Source organism: Merops nubicus, unplaced genomic scaffold (genome assembly GCF_000691845.1).
Source record: "Merops nubicus isolate BGI_N331 unplaced genomic scaffold, ASM69184v1 scaffold35220, whole genome shotgun sequence".
Classification (NCBI taxonomy): Eukaryota; Metazoa; Chordata; class Aves; order Coraciiformes; family Meropidae; genus Merops; species Merops nubicus.
The window spans coordinates 1-19,300 of NW_008581455.1; the positions used below are offsets into that span (position 1 = coordinate 1).

The 19,300-nt window shown below is 40.8% G+C and overlaps 1 protein-coding gene across 3 annotated transcripts in view; it reads right to left on the minus strand.

The window, feature by feature from the left end:
* Nucleotides 1–1,871: 1,871 nt before the first annotated feature.
* The window catches only part of GAPVD1 (GTPase activating protein and VPS9 domains 1), a 22,647-nt gene continuing 5,218 nt past the window's right edge, over nucleotides 1,872–19,300 (minus strand). Inside the window, exons 6-25 of one of the 3 annotated variants that reach the window (XM_008950076.1) lie at nucleotides 18,350–18,510; nucleotides 17,397–17,463; nucleotides 16,387–16,512; nucleotides 15,390–15,563; nucleotides 14,950–15,090; nucleotides 14,222–14,356; nucleotides 13,544–13,663; nucleotides 13,024–13,101; nucleotides 12,524–12,897; nucleotides 11,915–12,002; nucleotides 10,743–10,823; nucleotides 9,979–10,101; nucleotides 9,344–9,473; nucleotides 8,841–8,950; nucleotides 8,058–8,217; nucleotides 7,395–7,582; nucleotides 5,790–6,003; nucleotides 5,139–5,211; nucleotides 4,078–4,275; nucleotides 1,872–3,388 (exon numbers count right to left, since the gene is read on the minus strand). In XM_008950076.1, the coding sequence (XP_008948324.1) occupies nucleotides 3,248–3,388; nucleotides 4,078–4,275; nucleotides 5,139–5,211; nucleotides 5,790–6,003; nucleotides 7,395–7,582; nucleotides 8,058–8,217; nucleotides 8,841–8,950; nucleotides 9,344–9,473; nucleotides 9,979–10,101; nucleotides 10,743–10,823; nucleotides 11,915–12,002; nucleotides 12,524–12,897; nucleotides 13,024–13,101; nucleotides 13,544–13,663; nucleotides 14,222–14,356; nucleotides 14,950–15,090; nucleotides 15,390–15,563; nucleotides 16,387–16,512; nucleotides 17,397–17,463; nucleotides 18,350–18,510 (2,882 nt within the window). In that variant the 3' untranslated portion in view covers nucleotides 1,872–3,247. Of the gene's footprint in view, nucleotides 3,389–4,077; nucleotides 4,276–5,138; nucleotides 5,212–5,789; nucleotides 6,004–7,394; nucleotides 7,583–8,057; nucleotides 8,218–8,840; nucleotides 8,951–9,343; nucleotides 9,505–9,943; nucleotides 10,102–10,742; nucleotides 10,824–11,914; nucleotides 12,003–12,523; nucleotides 12,898–13,023; nucleotides 13,102–13,543; nucleotides 13,664–14,221; nucleotides 14,357–14,949; nucleotides 15,091–15,389; nucleotides 15,564–16,386; nucleotides 16,513–17,333; nucleotides 17,464–18,349; nucleotides 18,511–19,300 lie in introns of all 3 variants that reach the window. The other 2 variants (XM_008950069.1, XM_008950061.1) reach the window with 2 other exon arrangements.

Below are 19,300 nucleotides of genomic sequence, written 5' to 3' on the forward strand. Positions count from 1 at the left end.
AGCACCACCATGGCACTGCCTGGCACCGCCACGGCCCCGCCCGCTCCAGCTCCGGCGAGAGGCCGGCTCGACACGACACTGACAGCTGCGAGCAACACGAACCGACACTGTGCTCCCCAGAGTCTCACCTACAGGAAACAGGATCACATTTGTGGCTTTTTTTCCTGAAATTTATGGCAGTTACATTCAGCATTTGGTAGTATAAGGTCTTCAAAACAAAAACTTTTTAACTCAAATACTTAATAGGCCATATGCATTCCAGTTCTCCTTAAAGAAGACTTAAAAAAGCTTTAAAGAGAAATCTCAGTTAGGGTTAGGAGCAAAAAGGAATCTCCTAGGGATGAAAAAAGCCAGCCCTCTCCTTCCACTCCTCTACCCAAAAAAGGCAAACCCCACCTGTGTGTCACCAGCAGGCACAGCCATGCCACCAGTTGAGCTGGCAGCTCCTCCAGACACACCAACAGCCCGTGCCGAGGCCGACGGCCGAGCTGCAGTCCATGACCACAATCTGCCACCAGCAACCTCTCCCCCTCCCTTTTCCCCAAAATGTTCCATTCACCCTTCAGTGGCTGAAGTAATTTAATTAACAGAAAGCACCAAGTTTACAGCAACAGGTACATGGCAGCTGGCACCTTTTGGCAGCAGTTCTGTGACTTTTGGTCCTTTATGCACTGTCTTTTCACCTTTACTATTGCACACCAAAACCTAGAAACGTCACTTCCTACACATGTAATTCATCATTTTAAAACAAAATGTTACCAGACACCAGGGGAAAATTGTAAGAGGACATTACACGAAGGTTTTAAAATCTTTGGAAAGTCTAATTCTCTAACTACATCTATGGAGACTATATAAAGGACCTTCAGAGTAGGTTGAAACAAAGAAGCAAAGGACCATCTTGCTATGAAGACCTTCATCCTATCTGGGGCTCATTGAAACACTTAATGGGTTTGAAATAACTAAATAAGAATGAAAACAACAAAGACTCCAGTTAAGTATTTTTCTACACAGAACAATGAAGTGATAAAAGCCATGATGGAAATGGTTCTTGCCCCTTCCATAAAGGAGAGCAAACCTGAACGACCTGATGGTGCCGACCAGATCCTGCTCACCCAGTTCCCAGGCAAGGCACAGGGCAGTCACCAGCTCACGTGGCTTTGGGCCTTCTTCAAGGATTCTACAAATACTCTCCTCCACTAAAAGCCAAACTGAAGGACTGAAAGAACTTTCATACATAGGTCTTAACATCTCAGATATTCAAGTAATAATTAAATATTATAGGACACTTCAATATAAATAAATTTATATTGCTTTTAGATATGATCTGGCCATATCTTCGAGGGCATATTTGTGCTTCACTGCTGAGTGTTATTGGTCAGGGCTGTGCTTGCAATATGAAGTTACCTGTTCAGCACCAGATACCCATCAAGGCTAAATAACTCAAATATTGCAATGCTACACAGACTGAGTCACCACAGTAAGGCAGATCAGAAGTTTTGTTTCTACTGAATATTGCTCCTCCACACAGTCAAGTCTCTAATAGAGGAAAAAGACTAGAAATAAAAAGAAAAAAGTTCCCATCCCACCCCCTCACCTGCGATCAGTTTGGCAAACATGCTATAATGCATTATATATTAGAGTCCCAGAACATAAGTTTCTTTACTAATGCCTTGACAAGTAGCACAGCCAAAATGAGCACTTGATACATAAATTGCTCTAATTTCAGTTAACCAAATTATTTTCCCAAGTACTAGTTGCTTACGGGTCTTAGTTGTCAAAATGCACACACACACACACACACACACACACACACAAATCAATCATATTTTGAAAAGAATGCAAGAAAGATGTTTTTCTTTACCACTCACAGACACCAAGACTCAACACATCCCTTTGTCAGAAGAGTGATAAACTCTCTGGGGAGAGCAAGAATTAATACTGATGTGAAAAAAGTTGAATGGTCGCTGTCCTTTTTCACTGTAATTCCAGCTGAAAAAGAACAGTGAGTGCTTCTATACAGGTAACAACCACTGGCCATCACTCAGACCATCTCACTCATGAAAAACCCATGTGGTGTTGTGCATAAAAACCTCCTCAACTTGGTAATCGTCAGTTTAAGGGGAAGGTGGGGTGAGAAATCTATAAAACACCCTGAACTGATGCCATGATATGTTTTCATAAAGAACAGTGTTATATTTTAAAATATTTTATATGAACAGTAAAACTTGCACTGCTGCATAGCAGACAACACGAAGAACATTTAGTAAAAACATTCACTGAAACCCCTGGCATATGTATTTCATGTCACTAATCAAAATATATATTACAGTCCAAGGTTCTGTTAAGGATCTCTGTTTGGGGTTTGTACAGTATACACAATATCTCAGAAAAAATATTACAGTAAGGTATTTTATTTCTCCTTTTTTATATTAGACTCATCTATTGTAACTTACTGTCCCTCTCCTCTATATACCCAAACCTCTATTACCCTAATGCCCCAGCCAAAAGTGTTTAGCTCTCTAACAAGCCCTGTCTATTATAAATTCCAGTTTTAGAAATTTCAGTAATATTAATTACATTTTAATAAATAGTTCAGTTTGCCCTTTTTTAATCTTAGCCTTTCAAGGAAGTCCTTTCATTACCAAAACACAGTATGTCACAACTTCTTAGAGGTCAGAGAGGCTTTTGCTTGTTTATTCAAAGGATAACGAATCCAAAGATAATTGCAGTGCATTAAATATAGTTATATAATATTTACACTGTCCTCTCAGATTTTAAATTTAGGTGAAAGATAATTGGTAACTAATGTCAGCTACTACAAACTTTCAGTGTGGCTGGTGTTTTATTAATAAAAGGTGTGTTAAGCTAGAAAGTACACTAAGTGGTTGCCCTGATTCTTCTTGTTTCAGTTTTTTACTAGAAATTAAATAAAGTGAATTATTCACGTGAGTAAGAATTCAGGAAGAGGAGTGGTCGAAAAAGCATGAAGAATTTTCTGCATGTTTCGAGATTCCAAAATACCTGAAAACTGTGGTCCCTTTTGCAGTGCCAGTATCTACCGGGGAGGAAAACGCAACCAAAAGAGAAGAGGAAAACTTGTTAAATTAATTTGATTAGTAAAGGTGTTTTAAAATGCCTCAATTCTGTACAGTATCATACAAGGAAAGTCTCTTCAGCTTTTGCAGCTGTTGTACATTCTTACGCGCTCTGCCTCAGCTGACAGTCTGCCCACACTGTGCTGCTGGGGTCACTTCCGATCGTCGATGGTTTTAATGAATTCCACTGCTGCTGTGAACTGCATCCACCAGTAGGACTCTTCTCCAGACAAACAGTTGGCATAGAAACTGCTAATGTACTGAACAGTGGACAGCAAGCAAGGTGGATTTGCCTGAGGGTTAAAGAAGAGAGATACTCACAGCTCGTTTGCAAAGCTGAACACAAACTGTCACAAGACACAGAAGGGAGCACTGCTCTGTGCAGGGAACCTCACATGTTCCTCCTACCAGATTATGGGATGCAATTACAAGGCAGGGACTGTTTATGCAGAGCACCCCCACTTCACACATTCAGAAGGCATCAGGCTTGATGAAAGGATCATTTCTCTAACAATTTAAAATGACTTGCAGGCCAAAAGAAAGAAGGGTAACACTGACAGAGTCTATAAAAGTCACCAAGGACTTCAACGCATGGAAAAGCCTGTTGTTTTTGCACCTTACAAGTAACAGGGCATTCTCCAAACACTCATAGGGCTAAAAAGGTCAGCAACACAATGCCAGTCAGTGCTGGTGTGGATCTTGGCCCTGGCAGAGGCGAGCATTAGGCAGGTACAGATGGCAGATGCTGGTGGACATACCTCAAAATCCCCCACTCCACCTCAATTTCCTTGGTTCCAAATGCAAAGTTTGCTTGAATTCAAAAATTGTGACCACTTTTCTGATATTTGTTTAAACCTGCTGAATTAGTCCTGGATTTGAGTCTGGGATGCTCCCAGTTACCCGAATGCATTCTTTTGCTTCCTAAAATTCTTGTTTATTACAAGAATTAGCTGGGGTTTGTGATCTTTACAGAAGAACTCACCTTTATGAGGACAAAGACCAGAACAGGAACAAAATCATCTGCCCCAGGTACTGAGTCTTCATTTGCCAGACTGAGCAGGTTCATGATGGTGGAGCACATCCTCAGGATGCACTGCACTTTGTCTCGGGGGGTTTTGTAGGCGCTGATCGTGCGGATCTCAGACTGGGCAGACGGCCACGGTGCCTCCCGGAGATACACCTGGGAAAAAAACAACAAACTGCCCACTCTTGTTTGTCTGTGCTGCAGCTGTGCACCACAGAGGATGGGAAGTACCAGAGACCTGCAGGTAGGAGCAAGGCTCCGGAGAAACAGGAAGCTTTAGCTCAAGATGGTTCCATTACACTCACAATGAAGGTGGCTTCCTGCTGTGCCATCATAAGAAATTACAAGGAGCCAGCACTCCATGTGCAACTAACCTCATTAGCCTGTGCTTCTTCCTAACTCCTCCAGTACACTGTTTCAAACTAAGGCAGAGCTGCAAGTCTTGGTCCTCCACATGAGCAGCTTTAGGAACACGTCCTTTTGAGTCATACAGTTCAAGTACTGAACTGAGAAGTAGGAAGGCTGCAAACATCCAGCCTCTGACAGACTTCTTAAACCTACCAACCCACTTCTAGTTATTCTATTAGCCACGAGAAAAGTGAAAGCACTGGGCAAATTCACAGATCTGCAAGGATCCATTAATTCTAGCTACTTCAGACAGTTAACTGGACAGCTGTAAGCCACGCCTAGGGCACACGAATCATACGAGAAGCATAAAGGATTCAAGTCTTTTCTTTTGAAGCAAATTATCAGAAAGACACTGCATCTTAGTGCATCTTAGTTCTTAAATCTTACTATCAGGACAGAGGTGTCCAAATCAGACAAAAATGCATTTGGAAGGATCAGTCAATGGATGATACCAATACAAAGGCAGTGCCTTTTTCCTGCAAGATATTTCAGCTGTCACAAATAGAAAACAATGCTTCTAAGTGTAAAACAAACCAACTCTTTCCACCCCAAACACCATCAAACCAAACACCCCAACACATACAAAAGCATAGGAAAGGAGAAGTTGTTACCTCAGGTATCTGAAGTGCTTTGTGGTTTGCAGTCACCACTTTAGATAACCTATGGATGTGCTCATGAAGGACCCTGAAAACAAAAAAATCCAAGAGTGAAGAGCAAGCAGCATCCAGGTAGTAGTCCCCTGGGGCTTCCCACTAGTTTTAAGTGTGTTACTACAAGGGAGGTCTTTAGGAATGCACACAGTCATGGTCCTACAGCTAAGGGACACTAGTTAGGTAAAGAGGCACAGAAGATTTTGGCACACAATCAGGTAGGACCACGCAGCCAGCAGAGTATTCAAACAGCATGGGTTCCAAACCACAAAACCCAAAAAAAACCAAACACACAGGAGATACTGTAGCAAAACAGAGCACAGGAGGAGTCCTGGGGCAGGTCTGACCACTCTCTCAGCATACACACTTGCAGATCTGAACATCTGAATCCCAAGTCACTACATTTACAGCTTCATTCTGTTCTAGCTCTTTGTTGCAAACACAAACTGCTGCACATGATGCTAAAGCACTTCCTTGTTCTTTTATAAAATGTTTTGAAAGAAAATGTGAGTCTGTGTGGCACAGCTGACTTGAGTCAATTCTGTCACACAAAAACTGCACAGCTTCCATCTGCAACAAAGAAACCAGGTACTCCCAACCACATTAACTTACTGGTCACGCAAGATATCTCCATCCTGATTAGGGTAGAATGCAAGTTTGAAAATACGATTCATCACACTGCGTTCTATAGCTAATTGTGCATCCTGAAGCTGTTCTTCACTGGCATTCTGCCATATGGCATCCTGAGCCATAGCCCCATACAGGAACTGAAGAAAATCTTCAACTTGGGCTGTTTTATCATCTGCTGCTGTGAGTTTCTGGAAATCTGATAAGAAGTAAAAAGAGAGAACATTCTGTTAAGTAAAAGACATTATTTGTTATAGATTTTTCTGGATAGAAGAGCCCAGCATCTACTTCAGGCTTCTCTCCAGGCAGCATGGAGGCTTTGTTTTGCCCAGGTCCCAGTAAGGGAAATATAAGCAGGAACACTTGAAATAAATGGAGAAATCAAAGAGAAAATCATATAGAACACATTCAGCAAAGCATATGGTCAAAATATTCTACTTGATACTGTGTTAATCACTTCCTCTGCAGCACCAGTTCTCACACCTTCTTTCCAGCCACCCACAGAGCAGAGATAACACCCAGAACAATCACCAGAACAGTCGCTGGCAGGAACCAGCGCATGCAAAGTTGTCAGATGCTGAAAGAGGAGGACACAGGGGAAGGCATGGAAAAAACCCACGTGCACCATCTCCTATCCCTGCCATCATTAAGTATGCACAGTTGCAACATTTGTGTTTATCTACAGAACACAGAGTGAGTGATGCAGCCAAGTTAATGCAGCATGACCAAATCACGGGCCACTCGTCAGCTTCATATTTATAGCACTCTGCACCAGAGACAACTGCCAATCACATCTGCCAGCAGCATCCATGCCAGTTGACAATTTCTGTTTTGGATCATCCAGAAATAGCTGTCTCCTCTCTGTCTAATGTAAAGGGCTTTAACTCCTTCCTAGGTCACTGAATCTTATTACTAGAACTTTGATCCCAGTATATAGAAGTTCTCTTATTAATTCCAGACTACTCAGGCACATTTACTATGAAGCACTATATGCTCCAAGAGCAAGGACTGACTCCAAATTTCTTACACAGTTCATTCAGTCAGGTATGTGCACTGAGAACATAGAATAGTTTGGTTTAAGTGACTCTGCTTTGAAAGAGTTGTCCTCCTGGTGCTGCTTCCCCTTATACTACAATATTTTTGAATCTTGGATTCATTGCATGCATGGGACTGTTATTCTTCATATCTTCTAAGGTGCAAGCAGAGGTTCTGTACTGAGGACTGAGTGCTGCAACTTAATTTATCACTTACCATTAGACCTAAAATAATTACTAGCATTTGTGCTTCTTCCATGGGGCAGATGCTAGATAATATAATTTAGCATAACTTTTTAGGCCATGTGAGGTCAAATTACCTTCATTCTCTTAGCCCATGAAAAATGCAGACAGTTACCATGGCTTAGCTGCCACAACACACTGTTAAGTCCCAGTAATCTCTGCCTATCTGAGCCATTAACCACCAGCTGAAGTGAAAACTCTTCTAGAAATCTGCTTCTCAGATCAAATGTTGTATTTCAAAACATCAACCTGAGTCAGCAGCTAAATATGGAGTAAAGGAATATAAACATTCCATGGTCTGCATTAATCTTACCTTGAATAAACTCTCTTATTTTCTTTTCTTTGCTCTCCAGCAGTAACCTCACACACACTGTAGTGAAGTACCTGTTGGCCACTTCTTTGTCTCGCAGAACTCTTTGCAGCAGCCTTTCCAGGTGTGCTTGAGTGGTTTGCAGGCCTTGGCGGCATCGAGTTAAATAAGCAATATATGGGGCTCTTTTCCTAAAACAAAGGGTGGTCTACATTAGATTCATCATGTAGATAGAGGCTAATAGCTTTACAAATTGTGAAGTTGTGCAAGAGGAATTTTCAACCAGTTGTTTCTAAAACAAATATAATGCCTGAATTAGGAAGTTCCTTCTTAAACAGACTGGTGACTGAACTAACCACTCTGGCTGCACTCCAGAACACTTGGCTAAAGCAAATCCCAAACAGCATCTCTTGTGTGTGAAGAGTTGAACATTAGCCACAAATTGAGTTAACCTCAGTTTATTACTACCTGGACTGACTTAAGGTCCAAGCCTTTTTAAGCCATTCGCAGATAGGTGTGACAATTTCATCATTTTATGGGCATGCAGAGATGCAATAATCCAAACTGGTGAAGAACAATTTAAACTAAATGGGATCTTCCCACTCTGCTAGTGAATAAACAAATGCATTTGGAAATCCATTAATAATAAGACACTGAATAAACTACCTATAGTCCTCTGCAATAGACGCCAGGAGCTTTCGACAGGTCCTGTTATCAAAGCAGCTTACACATCGCATGGTCTCCTGCAGCTGGGCCATCAAGTTCTTGTCTTGGAGGTTAATAGCTTCAGCTAGCTGAACTTTCAAGAAGCACACAATTTCATTATCTAAAAAAGAATGAAGGAAAAGTAATAAGGAAAAAAAAGTAGGCACGATGAAAATAAAACGTCCTGAATATGGGAAACACATAACAGTTTGTAACAAAACTTCTGTGCATAAGGCAATAAATGTTATTTTAAGAACTATCTAGTAATTCTTGAGCTTTCTAGATATAAGGGCATGAGTTCTCATATCACTATTTTATTTATTAGTTAGAACCATTCTGAAATGTGCAGACCAGATACGGTGACAAATTCACCTTGGAATGAATGGAGGGAGCAGACAGAAGATATATATATACTAAATCAACATGAAGACTCAGCAGATCATTCAAGTTACTCTGCTAGGGCTGTAGCACTATTCCCAACACTACCTGTGTTTTGGGAGCCTATTCTACAGTTGCAGGCTCTATCTGCACTATATCTGAGATACCGTGTTACAAACAAATTAGATCAGATTTAGTTGGCAGGTTTGTTTGTGCATTAAGACAGAAAACATTTTCTGAGCAGCAAAAGGCAACCTATGCCTTCTGTATCTATGCCAAACCATAAACGGTGCAGGACAAGTGCTGTTAGGTGAAGGAAAAGCAGAGACACACACAACACAAAATATCTATCTGAGGACCATCTACCTTCAGGGTCTGTGTGGTCTGGCAGACCATTCCTCGTTGAATGTGTCAGCATTGGGAAGGCAACAGAATCTGCTGAACAAAGAGCCAATCTCAATTTCTTCTTTGCATCCCTTAAAGAGGAAAAACATTTTCTTAATAAAGTTGCAGCAAGGTCTGCTTCTTCAGTAAGCTGTCTTTACTTTTGTTTTTTCCTTTAATTACTGACTAAAAGTTATTTAACATGATTTAAGATACCAACGTAGTCAAGACTTTAGAATATCAGTTCTTTTGATATAGCATCTAGGTAAGTTTCAAAGAAATTTTCCTAAACACTGAACAGTAAATCTCTGTTTACAATATTCTCATATCACCAGTGGAAATGTTACAGTTTGATATGATTCAAACTAAAAGCACGTAAAAGGTTACAACTGATCCATATTAAGATTTTTTTTGAGGAATCAGTCACATGGCTTCAGCTTTTAATTCTACCTTGTAGGTAAGATTAAACCTGCAGATATATTTACCTGTAGGAGAAAGCAGAACTTTGTGGCTGTGCTACTTGACTTGCAGAGTCAGGGAGATCATCTGCAGACATGTTTTGCAAAGCCTCATCACGTGGAGAGTCATGCATGCTCTCACCATCCCCAATAGCCTCTATGGAAATGAAAAAAAAAGACACATTACACTTGGAGAGAGGAGTCAGAAGAAGAAACTAGACTAATAGACTCTACTTTCTTCTTGTTATTCTAAGCTCATGTGAGGGGGAATGGAGATAGCGAATAAAACAACTTGTTCTGAGCAAGTGAAAAAAGTATATTAAAATATATAATCTCCAAGTTACTAAGAAGAAATTGCATCAGTTTTGGAAGGCAATATACTTCTTCAGTATCCACTAAAAAAGGCAACAAAAAAAACTGCTAAGAGATGTGCTATTAACAGATAACCACCTCATGGCAATATGGAAGAGCCGTCCTTGAAAACACTGATTTATTTGCCAGTCTCTGAGGGACTGTCTCACAGATGATCTAACAACGTGTTCCTGCTTTAGAGCTCACATTGTTAAGCTGTTTGTACTAACATTCATCTAGAATGCTGAAGTGTTTTTATCTTTAATGAGGAGAAACTATGTTGGTGATGATTGTAAGAGCCAGGTTCTCACCTGCCCCGTCATAGCTGCCCATGGCTCCCTCACTAGGGCTGGTTCTCTTGATGGCATTCCTGTACTTGTCCAGGATGTCCTCTGCAGCCTGTGCCTGCGCGCTCAGCCTGGGGCTGGGGTCATCTGAGGAATCATTGAACACAACAGGGGTTAACCTTGTGCTGTGCCAACTGAAAGCACATACAGACTGGCCCCCACGACTGGACTCTGTTTCTAGCCACACCTAACAAATAGCTGGTAGTGTTCCATGCGGCCACAATTCACATATATTTATAAAGTCTGAAGCAAAAGCAGAAAACAAAGTACAACGAAAGTGAACAAATGAAGTTGGATCCTTGGCATATTTATACTTTATAAACAAATGGTTCTTGTACATCTGAAGACCTCTAGAACTGATTAGGCAAACAGAAAGCTAAACACCCAAGTTCAAACTGTGTTTAATTTAGCACTTAAGTAATTATTACAGGAACGTGTCTGCAGCTATCCTTACAGCTCAGCTATGACAAAGATGTGAGCTTTATAATGAGAAAAAAAAAAAAAGTGAAGACTTCAGAATGCAGTACTGTACATATTGACAGAAACATGAAAATTCAAAAAAAGTCTTCAAGTCAAGAAGTCTTCACCCACTCCCTCATTCAGAAAGACCGTTGCGAACGTTAAGTAGGGTAGTGTCCCCCTTTCTGTAAAAAGATACCTGGTGGGCACTCTGAACTCCAGAGGGCATGTTATGAGCAAAAATTACTATGATTACATTATTCACATACCTTGAAGTGTTGCATGTCTGTCAGGCACCATGTCATCTTTGTCTTTTTCTTGTTTTTCTTTCTTTCTAAATGGAATAGGAGCTGAAAACACAAAGTACATCATCAAAGACTATTCCGAGATAATGGCCAGATTGAAGAAACTGAAGGAAGTGGCTAATGCAGAAGTTTGTCGTCAAATAAACTTCATAAAAGCTCAAGTCTATCTGTGGGGTGGAGCAGAACTCTACTGGCATCATATGCAGTAAGCACTACCTTTAACAGACATGCTGCCATGAGCCAGACAGAAGAGTTTTGCCCTCCAGGTAGTAGGCAACTACTAGCCAAGGGAGCAAAGTAGCTTCCCATTTTTATTTCATATTTTTTTATACTTTAGCATAGCCAATAGACTTAACTCAAATATTGGTGCTAATGACATGAATCCTTTTTGGCAACTCCATCCAGAGTAAGTTCAGAGAGAAGATGCAAAGACAGCACATTGTGAAGCAGGAAAGCAAACAAAGTGGTATTAGAATATGGTAATGTTACTTAAAGTCACACAGTGATTACAAGCATTATGTGGGTTCTTTTCTAACTGAAAGTCTGTTTTAAAAAAAGACAAGAATATCTAATATTGCACACACTGCTCCATCCCTGGCTGTTATTCACAGCATAAATGACAAATATTATCTTGAACAAGCTTTACTTTGTAAACAGCCAGAGTCTAATTTCCACTCACACCGTGTTACAAGAGATACGCTAAGTTATCAAAACCCTTCAACTAGCACACTACCATCCATAGGGAATTAAGACTAGTTCTCAGTGAAGCTGCAACAAACTTAATAGTACACAGCTAGGAAATGACTGGCCTCACACCAGGGCTCCAGGGCTACTGAATGATTAAGATAACACAACATCTAACCGAATTCCTTTCAGCTTACACACCCCTTTACAGGTACTGCATATTTGGTAGTTCAATCATTCTCTCTTTACTGCAGCACTTGCACTTTTATAAATAAGAATCCTTGATTTCTCAAAATTAAACATGACAGCTACTATTCTGTAGCAAATCTATGTCTGTCTGGTCAGCTTCTCAAAGTGAAACTGTACAAAATTCCCACTAAAGTGACTGAAGACAGAATAAAGGCAGCGTGCACTCTTCCTGAGGTACTAAAAGCAGATGGCACTGATCCTACCTTTGGGCATGGCAGACACAAAACGTTTCCTCCACCAGGGCTTGTTCCTGTCAGACTTCTCATCATCGCTGTCTTTTCGCTCTTCAGCCTGTAGAAGGACAAAGTCACCATCTGAGCAATGACCATAGCAAGTGTAAAGACAAAACTCCTGGATGTCACCTTACGCTACATCGACTGCAGAAACAGCTACACTGGTGCAAAGAAAGCCACAGCAGATAAGTTAGAAATATCCCTCCTGAAGAGGGTAGCCTATAAATTCAAAACCAAAGACATGAAGAAACTTAAGATTTCACTTATTTCTTTTTTAGATAAAACTACTTTTCAGGATGCTGCAGCATTTTAAATTCAAACACTACAACAAATATGTTTCTGAAGTCCCAACAAATCAAGTGAGGCTCATCTAGTAAATTTAAGGGAAGCCAGATCCATTTAAGCCACTCTGAACATCTGTGGCTTTAGCCTGTAAAACGTTATTGGCCAAAGTTTAAAAGGTAACAAAAATGCACTGTAACTCCTCAGCTAAACATTTAACATCAACTTCCTGGCATTAGATGCGTTATTAAAGCGAGCACGCAAGAAAAAAAGCAAAACAACACCCAGGAGCCTCACCTCTCCCCTAGAGGAGTCTTTACTGGGAGATGAAGAGGATGACTGAGATGCAGCCACCAGAACAGCTGCTCCAGTGCTGGTGGCCGGCATAGGGAGCTCCCTGTCCTCGTTCCCAGAACGCCTGTTCCACCCAGGGTCACTCATGGGTCTCCGAACTGATGACACTATATCTGAACTCCTGCTGCGGACCAGCCTCTCTGGGTAAGAGTGCCTCTGCTTGAATGCTTCTAAATCAGTTGGAATTAAAGTGTGAGATCCAAAGTTTGGCAATCGGGCCTCGCTACCTCCCATAGCTCCTTCCAAGATGGGTGGGTCTGGTGGTGGATGAGAGGGTCTTGCATAGTGTACTTTAGGCCTTACCACAGCTGATACACCTGCAGTCGTAAGCATAAAAGAAGCCACAAACATTTGTTTTAAGAGTCTGCCAAATGAGCTGGTACCAACACAGAAGCATTGAAAATGCCTATTTTTTTAAAAAAAGATTATTCTCCACAACTCACCCTCATGGGATGACAGAGGGTCAAACAATGCAAGCAAAGAATCTGTCTGAGAAGGAGGAGATGTCAACTGACTGGCTCCTGAAATACAGAAAAAAGAAAAAAAAAAAAAGTTACTGCTGTACCAAGAACCACCTACAGCACAAGGGACATTGAAAAAACAGCCCTCAGCAACAAAGCTTACATTGCAAAGTATTGTAAAATATATTCTTACATGTAAAGATCTCTGTAGTACACTGAAATGATCAAAAAATTATAACACAGAAAGTGGGAATATCTTGAGGACCAGACCAATTCCAAGATACAAGAGCACAGTCAATGTAATCAAATGGAATTAGGAAAAGGTGATCTTGGCTCCAATACTCAAACTCTAGTACTGGAGACTCTTTGTCAGATAAATAGAGGAAACTGTTACGTTTAGCCACCAGAACTCTGAAATTGTGAGAAACTGTAAAATTTAAGGATTTTACAAATGTCATTTGTGAAATTTCAGAGATTCTCATTTTCATTTACAGGTACTTACCGTGGGCTGTTTCATCCATGTCAGGACTTGTTACAGAATCTTTTCCCCCAAAGTCAGAGCTACATTCAGACCTGAGATCCTCAATCTTGTTAGGAATATCTTCAGATGTCGCACTAATACCTTAAACATATCAAAAAAAGCATCTGTAATAGTCTTTCAGAGAAAAAGGAAGCAAAATTCTGAAGCTGTTGAAATGTTTGGTGAATACTGCAATAATCAAGCCCTAACTCACAGCAGCAGTGAGAGGCATTATGCATTTCTACACTCCTAAAATAATTTTATTTCCGCTCTACGTCCTCAACTGTTCTAACACAGCCATCACCACACTCTGACAGTGGACATTAGACACTTCACTCTGCTAAATACTTTACAGAAAACAAAGAACAGAAGTAGATGTATGTTGATTTACTTAAATAAAAAAATGTTGTGATAATAAAACTAAATGTGAGAAAGTCTGGAGTTTCTTCCAAATCGACACTCCACTGCTACCCACTGCTAGTGCAGCAGAGTGTTCAACGCTCTGCTGCCTTTTATTTCTTCTGTAAGAGGAACAAAGAACTACTGCTTTGAAAATTCCAGAATCAGTGCAAAAAGTTATTTTATGAATGATGTGTAAGTAAAGCAAGCGGAGCAAAGCAGTGCTGCCCCTGTTCTAACAGAACAGCATGTGAAACACACCTGATACCACGCTGAGGCCGGGTGTGCTGGGCCGAGAACTGACCTCCCTGACATCCGTGTCGTCGGACGTGCTACCCAGCCCAGAACAGCTCTCCAGCTCCTGCAGTCTTTCCTCCTGTTTTAAGTCTGGGGCCTCTACAAAAGGGAAGCAGAGTACAGTGAAAAAGTATCATTACACAATGACATGCTCCCTTCATATTCACATACAGAGGGAAGGGGGGATGTGTTAATTTAGTACATCAAGTTCTAAGCAAACACCATCATTTTAGCAAGAGTTTTCTCCCTATACAAAAGGCAGAACTCTGCACAGACAGCAATGCTCTATCCACACAGGCATTCTAAGAAGTTTTCACTGTTTTAAGGATTGCATTTCTTAGAGACAACAGTATACAGCCAAATCTTTACTAACCAAAGTAAACTATGACCCTAGATAGCCCTACTTAGCATCTCAGGGAAGAAAAGTGAAGCTTGCTTTGCCAACCCTTCTCCCCCTTTCTGACCCTTAAGAAACCCTTAAGTAACAGTAAGTCTCTCAGAATGCTTTCCAGCTTCTCTCTGCCTAGGAACAGTTTGTCCTTTTAATATTGAAATATTCACAAACACTAATTTAATGCTAAAACACTAATTTCTTGAAGAAAGAGAAGCAGCAGCTGCTGCTTTGCATCAGATGCCTCTGCAAGAGCGTTGGTTGATGCTACAGAAATAAGCAAAAGCCGCATGACTCTGACCTGAATCGCTCGGTAACACTTCCACACTCCACGCCTCACTCGTGGTTTCCGATATGGTTGAACCTGTGCAGGGATCAAGCAAGACGGATCCTGAACCTGGCAGGCACAGCAAGCTGCCCAGCATGTTCTCTGCAGCTGCACCTGCAAAAGTAAAGCCGAGGCGTACAGCTACATACAGGCTGCCTGAAGACACCTCCAACCCCAGAGAAAACAGAACACACTGCAAGTGCCCTTTATTAAGTAACCAGCAAAGACAACATCAAAAAGATAAAAGTGAGCAACTAAATACAATCCAGACCATGCACACAAAGTCCTCTGACAGAAAAGCCCCAGTTTAATCAAGGAAAACACACCTATTTAGAAAGAGGAGAGCTCTGCAGCCTCACTATTTTAGAGCAAGCATGAAGCACTTTAACACACCAGAGGTACCACTGGGTTACCTGCTATCTCCTGCAAACGGTCTTCATCGATATTCGGATCGAAGTCACTTCCCAGGACATCTGTACTCCAGGTTTCACTCACAGTTTCTGATATATCTCTGTCATCAGTCAGCCCCATCATGTCACGGATTTCAAATTTGCGGAGCTTGTCATCAAGATTATCCTGAGTTGTGGCTATGTAAAAATAAAAAGTTCTCAATTTTTTAAAAGGCTTCTCCAATTACTTCTGATTGAAAATCTGTAAGAGTACACTATAGGAAAAAAAACCAACCAAACAAAACAGCCCTCTAATTCTGTCAGGTAAGACTGTTTTAAAGGCAGGCGTGTAAAGCACTACTACACAAGACATGCTGCCTGAAAACAGTTTTTAAGCATATTTGAGACATAACAAGGAAAATCTCTAACCGCACAAGATGACCTACCAACAAAATTGAAAGCCAAAATTAATAAAACTTAGCATACTATCAAGAAAGTGATACAATTCCTGTAAGAAGAACTTATCACAGAAAAGCTGAGGCCTCCAGAGATCATTCAAGTACAAATCCCCTGCTCAAAACAGGGTCAGGTACAGCAGATTGCTCATGGTCATGTCCAGTCAGGTTTTGAGTATCTCCAGGGCTGGAGATACCACAACCCCTTTGAGCAACCTGTTCCAGCATCTGACAAATACATATTAAACAGAAGCTACCCAGATGCTTTAAGACTACTCCAGTCCAGATCACCCTATTCCCTGAAGGGAAAAACTTGTTATCGAGCAAAGCTTTACAAGCAGTTTCCTATAAAGGACTTGAGCCTCAAAACTCCATGTGATTTCCTAACAACAGACTGCAAGAAATATTTCTAGAAAAGCAAAGCAGAAATAAATGGAAGGAGGATTGCACTAAGAAAACTTTTACTTTTTTCCTAAACTAGTCAATTTTCCATCCATTTTTCCACAGAACTTCAGCTTTACCATGTACAGCACCTCAGGCTCTTGCATTAGAGAGTCTGCACCTGCCTTGTTCGTGCTCCAACAGCTGCAGAGCTTCGACCCCGTTGCTCCCGGAGGGGCCCGCGCCGAGCTCGGACACTGACTCCCCTTCCAAATCCAAAGATGACACTGAGTTGGAGCGATTTGAAGGACCTGTGAAAACAGATTTTACTTTAAATCTAACTGGAATTACAGTTCCTAAACATACAACCCAGGAGACAATTAACTAGAAAGATGAAAAGAAATGAAGTAGCAGTTCCAATATAAAATACTGCATTGATGAACTAAATGTGTATCTGCTCTACTCTTGATCCCTATTCTACAGGTAATTAACCCCCACTGTGATTTGCAATTCCCGTGTTTAGAGTACCAGACTAATAATGATCACAGAATGGTTTGGGTTGGAAGAGACCTTAGTGATCACCTAGTTCTAAACCCCTGCCACAGGCAGGGACACCACCCACTAATCTACGTCAGCAAAAATGAAATTATGGAAGTTACACCAAATAATGTGTGCTGAGTGATCTGTACAAACCCCTTCCACATCACAAATAAACCTGTGCTTTGTTGTGTCTGAACTTCATATAAAGGAGTGGCCCAGAGTCCTGAAACTATTCTGAGGCATGTAATAGCTTGTCAAAACAGGATGAGAAGTCAGTCTGAGAAGTCTACATTTAGAGGTTAGATTATCTTAATAATTAGTACTACATAAGTTTTAAAAAAAAAAATCCCTTCATTTTTTCTCTCTAAATACAGGGCTTTTTATTACTAATTCTCAGACTCAGTTATGTCTTTCATGTCAAAAATTAGCTCCAGACTTTTTTCTATTAATAGGTCTCAGGGTAAAATAGCAGAGTCTTCAAAATGTCAAAGATGACATGCTGAATTTAACAGAAATTCCCTTTATGGTTAAGGAAACAAAAACAAAAAAAAAAAAGGGACAAAACTTCTTCAAGACTTAAGTAGCCCTTCACCTTCAGATATTCCTTCCAGATTATCACTGCAGAGGGAAAAGCGCAAGGTTTTATCAGGTTTACCATGCAGTTTGTTTTCATCAACAGGGACCTCTCCTTGTCCTCCATCTGCAAGCTGCATATTTAAGACCTGGAGAGTAGGGGAAAGAAACAAGATTTCCTTAAAATTTTTTTTTTTTTTAAAGAATTAAATATAAACAAAACACTGCATGTACTTTTGTGTGGTTTGTTTTTGTTTTTTTTTTCCCCCTTAGATGCTAACGGCACAATCAAATTTCTAACATTCTGTTTGAAAGAAGAGAGCTATCTCCAAAGTCAGAGCCTGGAGGAATGTAAGGCAACCACGATGTGAACAGAAGGTAAGTCCTGATAATAACAGAGCCACCAGCTCCCCCAGCACCCTTGCTGACTAATATAATATGAAAACTGCTTGTTATGAGGCTGCAACAGGAGATAATCTGAACCAACAGGCAAGGCAGCAAAAGTGAAAGCTGAAGCCTGCTACAGCTGGTGCAAGAGAAGGCTGTGGAAGCAGCCTCACCCTAAACAACCCGGTCTGAAGGCATCCAGGGCAACATGAGCACAGCTCTGCCCTCACAAGAGGCCAGGCCTGTGCCTTTCCAGTCTGAGCTGCCAAAACCATTTGGATCAGTGCTCCTGTTCCAGCATTCACCTGTGCCACTTGGTCCAAAGGACAGAGCACTCGGTTTCCTCAGGCCCAGAAACAACAGCCCAAGTCTGCTCCTAAGCACACTAGATGACAAAGCCTTTTCATAAATCTGCCAGGTTCATTTTTCTTGTGTCAATATACTGCTTTTCCCACCTTGCAGATATACCAAGTGAGGAAGAAGAACATCTAACAAAGAGAAAATTGAAAGCTACAACCCAAGTTCAGTAAAATGAAGCAAGGATTTTAATTCCTGACCCAAACTTAGTGTCACAAATTCAACGTTCTGCTCTTAGAGAACAGAGGCTGTACTTTCCAAAATACCTGAGATGGGACAGCTTTTGCATACCTCATTTTCTGACATCATTCCTGGAGTGATCTGTGGACCTGTCCCCAAAGAAATCACCAGCACTTCTTCCGGCTGAACTTCTGGGATAGTCTCCTGGGAGGACCCCTCATGATCTCCATGCTGATCCATTAAAATATTTGATCTACTTCTGCTACGAGTTGCTGAGAAAATATTTTGAAATACATACATTAGACACCTTCTCCTTGTTTAACGGGGAAAAAAAGACAATACAATGGAAATACAGAATGGCAATGTTTTGAATTAATAATACACATACTAAATAAACTTACAAAATGAAGCCATGTTAGACTTTGAGAGATGGAACTAGTGTTTAAATTTGAGTACTGAACTGTGAAAAAAGCAAACTTTCAACATAAATGTGTAGAGGAACATGGTGTGGTATGTCCTGTTTGCCTACACAAATTCAGACCCTTAAGAGATTAATCGAGAAAATGAAGCAGTTTGTTACCAACCAAAAAAAGGTCTGTGGTTCATAACTCTGTTTAATTGATTTAAAAGTTTTTTCTCTGAAAAAGAAAGGAAATCTTATTCTAACAAATGTCTCAAACCCAGACGCACAACTCAGTATCAGGTGATTTACTTGGATTATTTTGTGACTCTTTATTAGTCTTTTCTTCTCATACTCCCACATTTGGCACCATGGAAGGAAAAGCACCCACATGGAATTAAGATTTCTAAGTATGGCAGCATGACACCAGTTATTTCTTTATTTGATCTGGGGAAAACAAGGCGAGTGTGTGGAAGTCACAGCCAACTCAGATTATCACACAGGCACACAAGGTGGCTTTTAAAACTACATGTAGATATGAAATGAGTTTCATATAGAAATCAGTGAAGAAATGTGAAAAAGCAACTGACTGGCAAAGTAAAGCAAAGGCACGCTGAAGTCATGTGTAATGTGGACAGGTTTCACAGGGGAGAAGGGAAAGA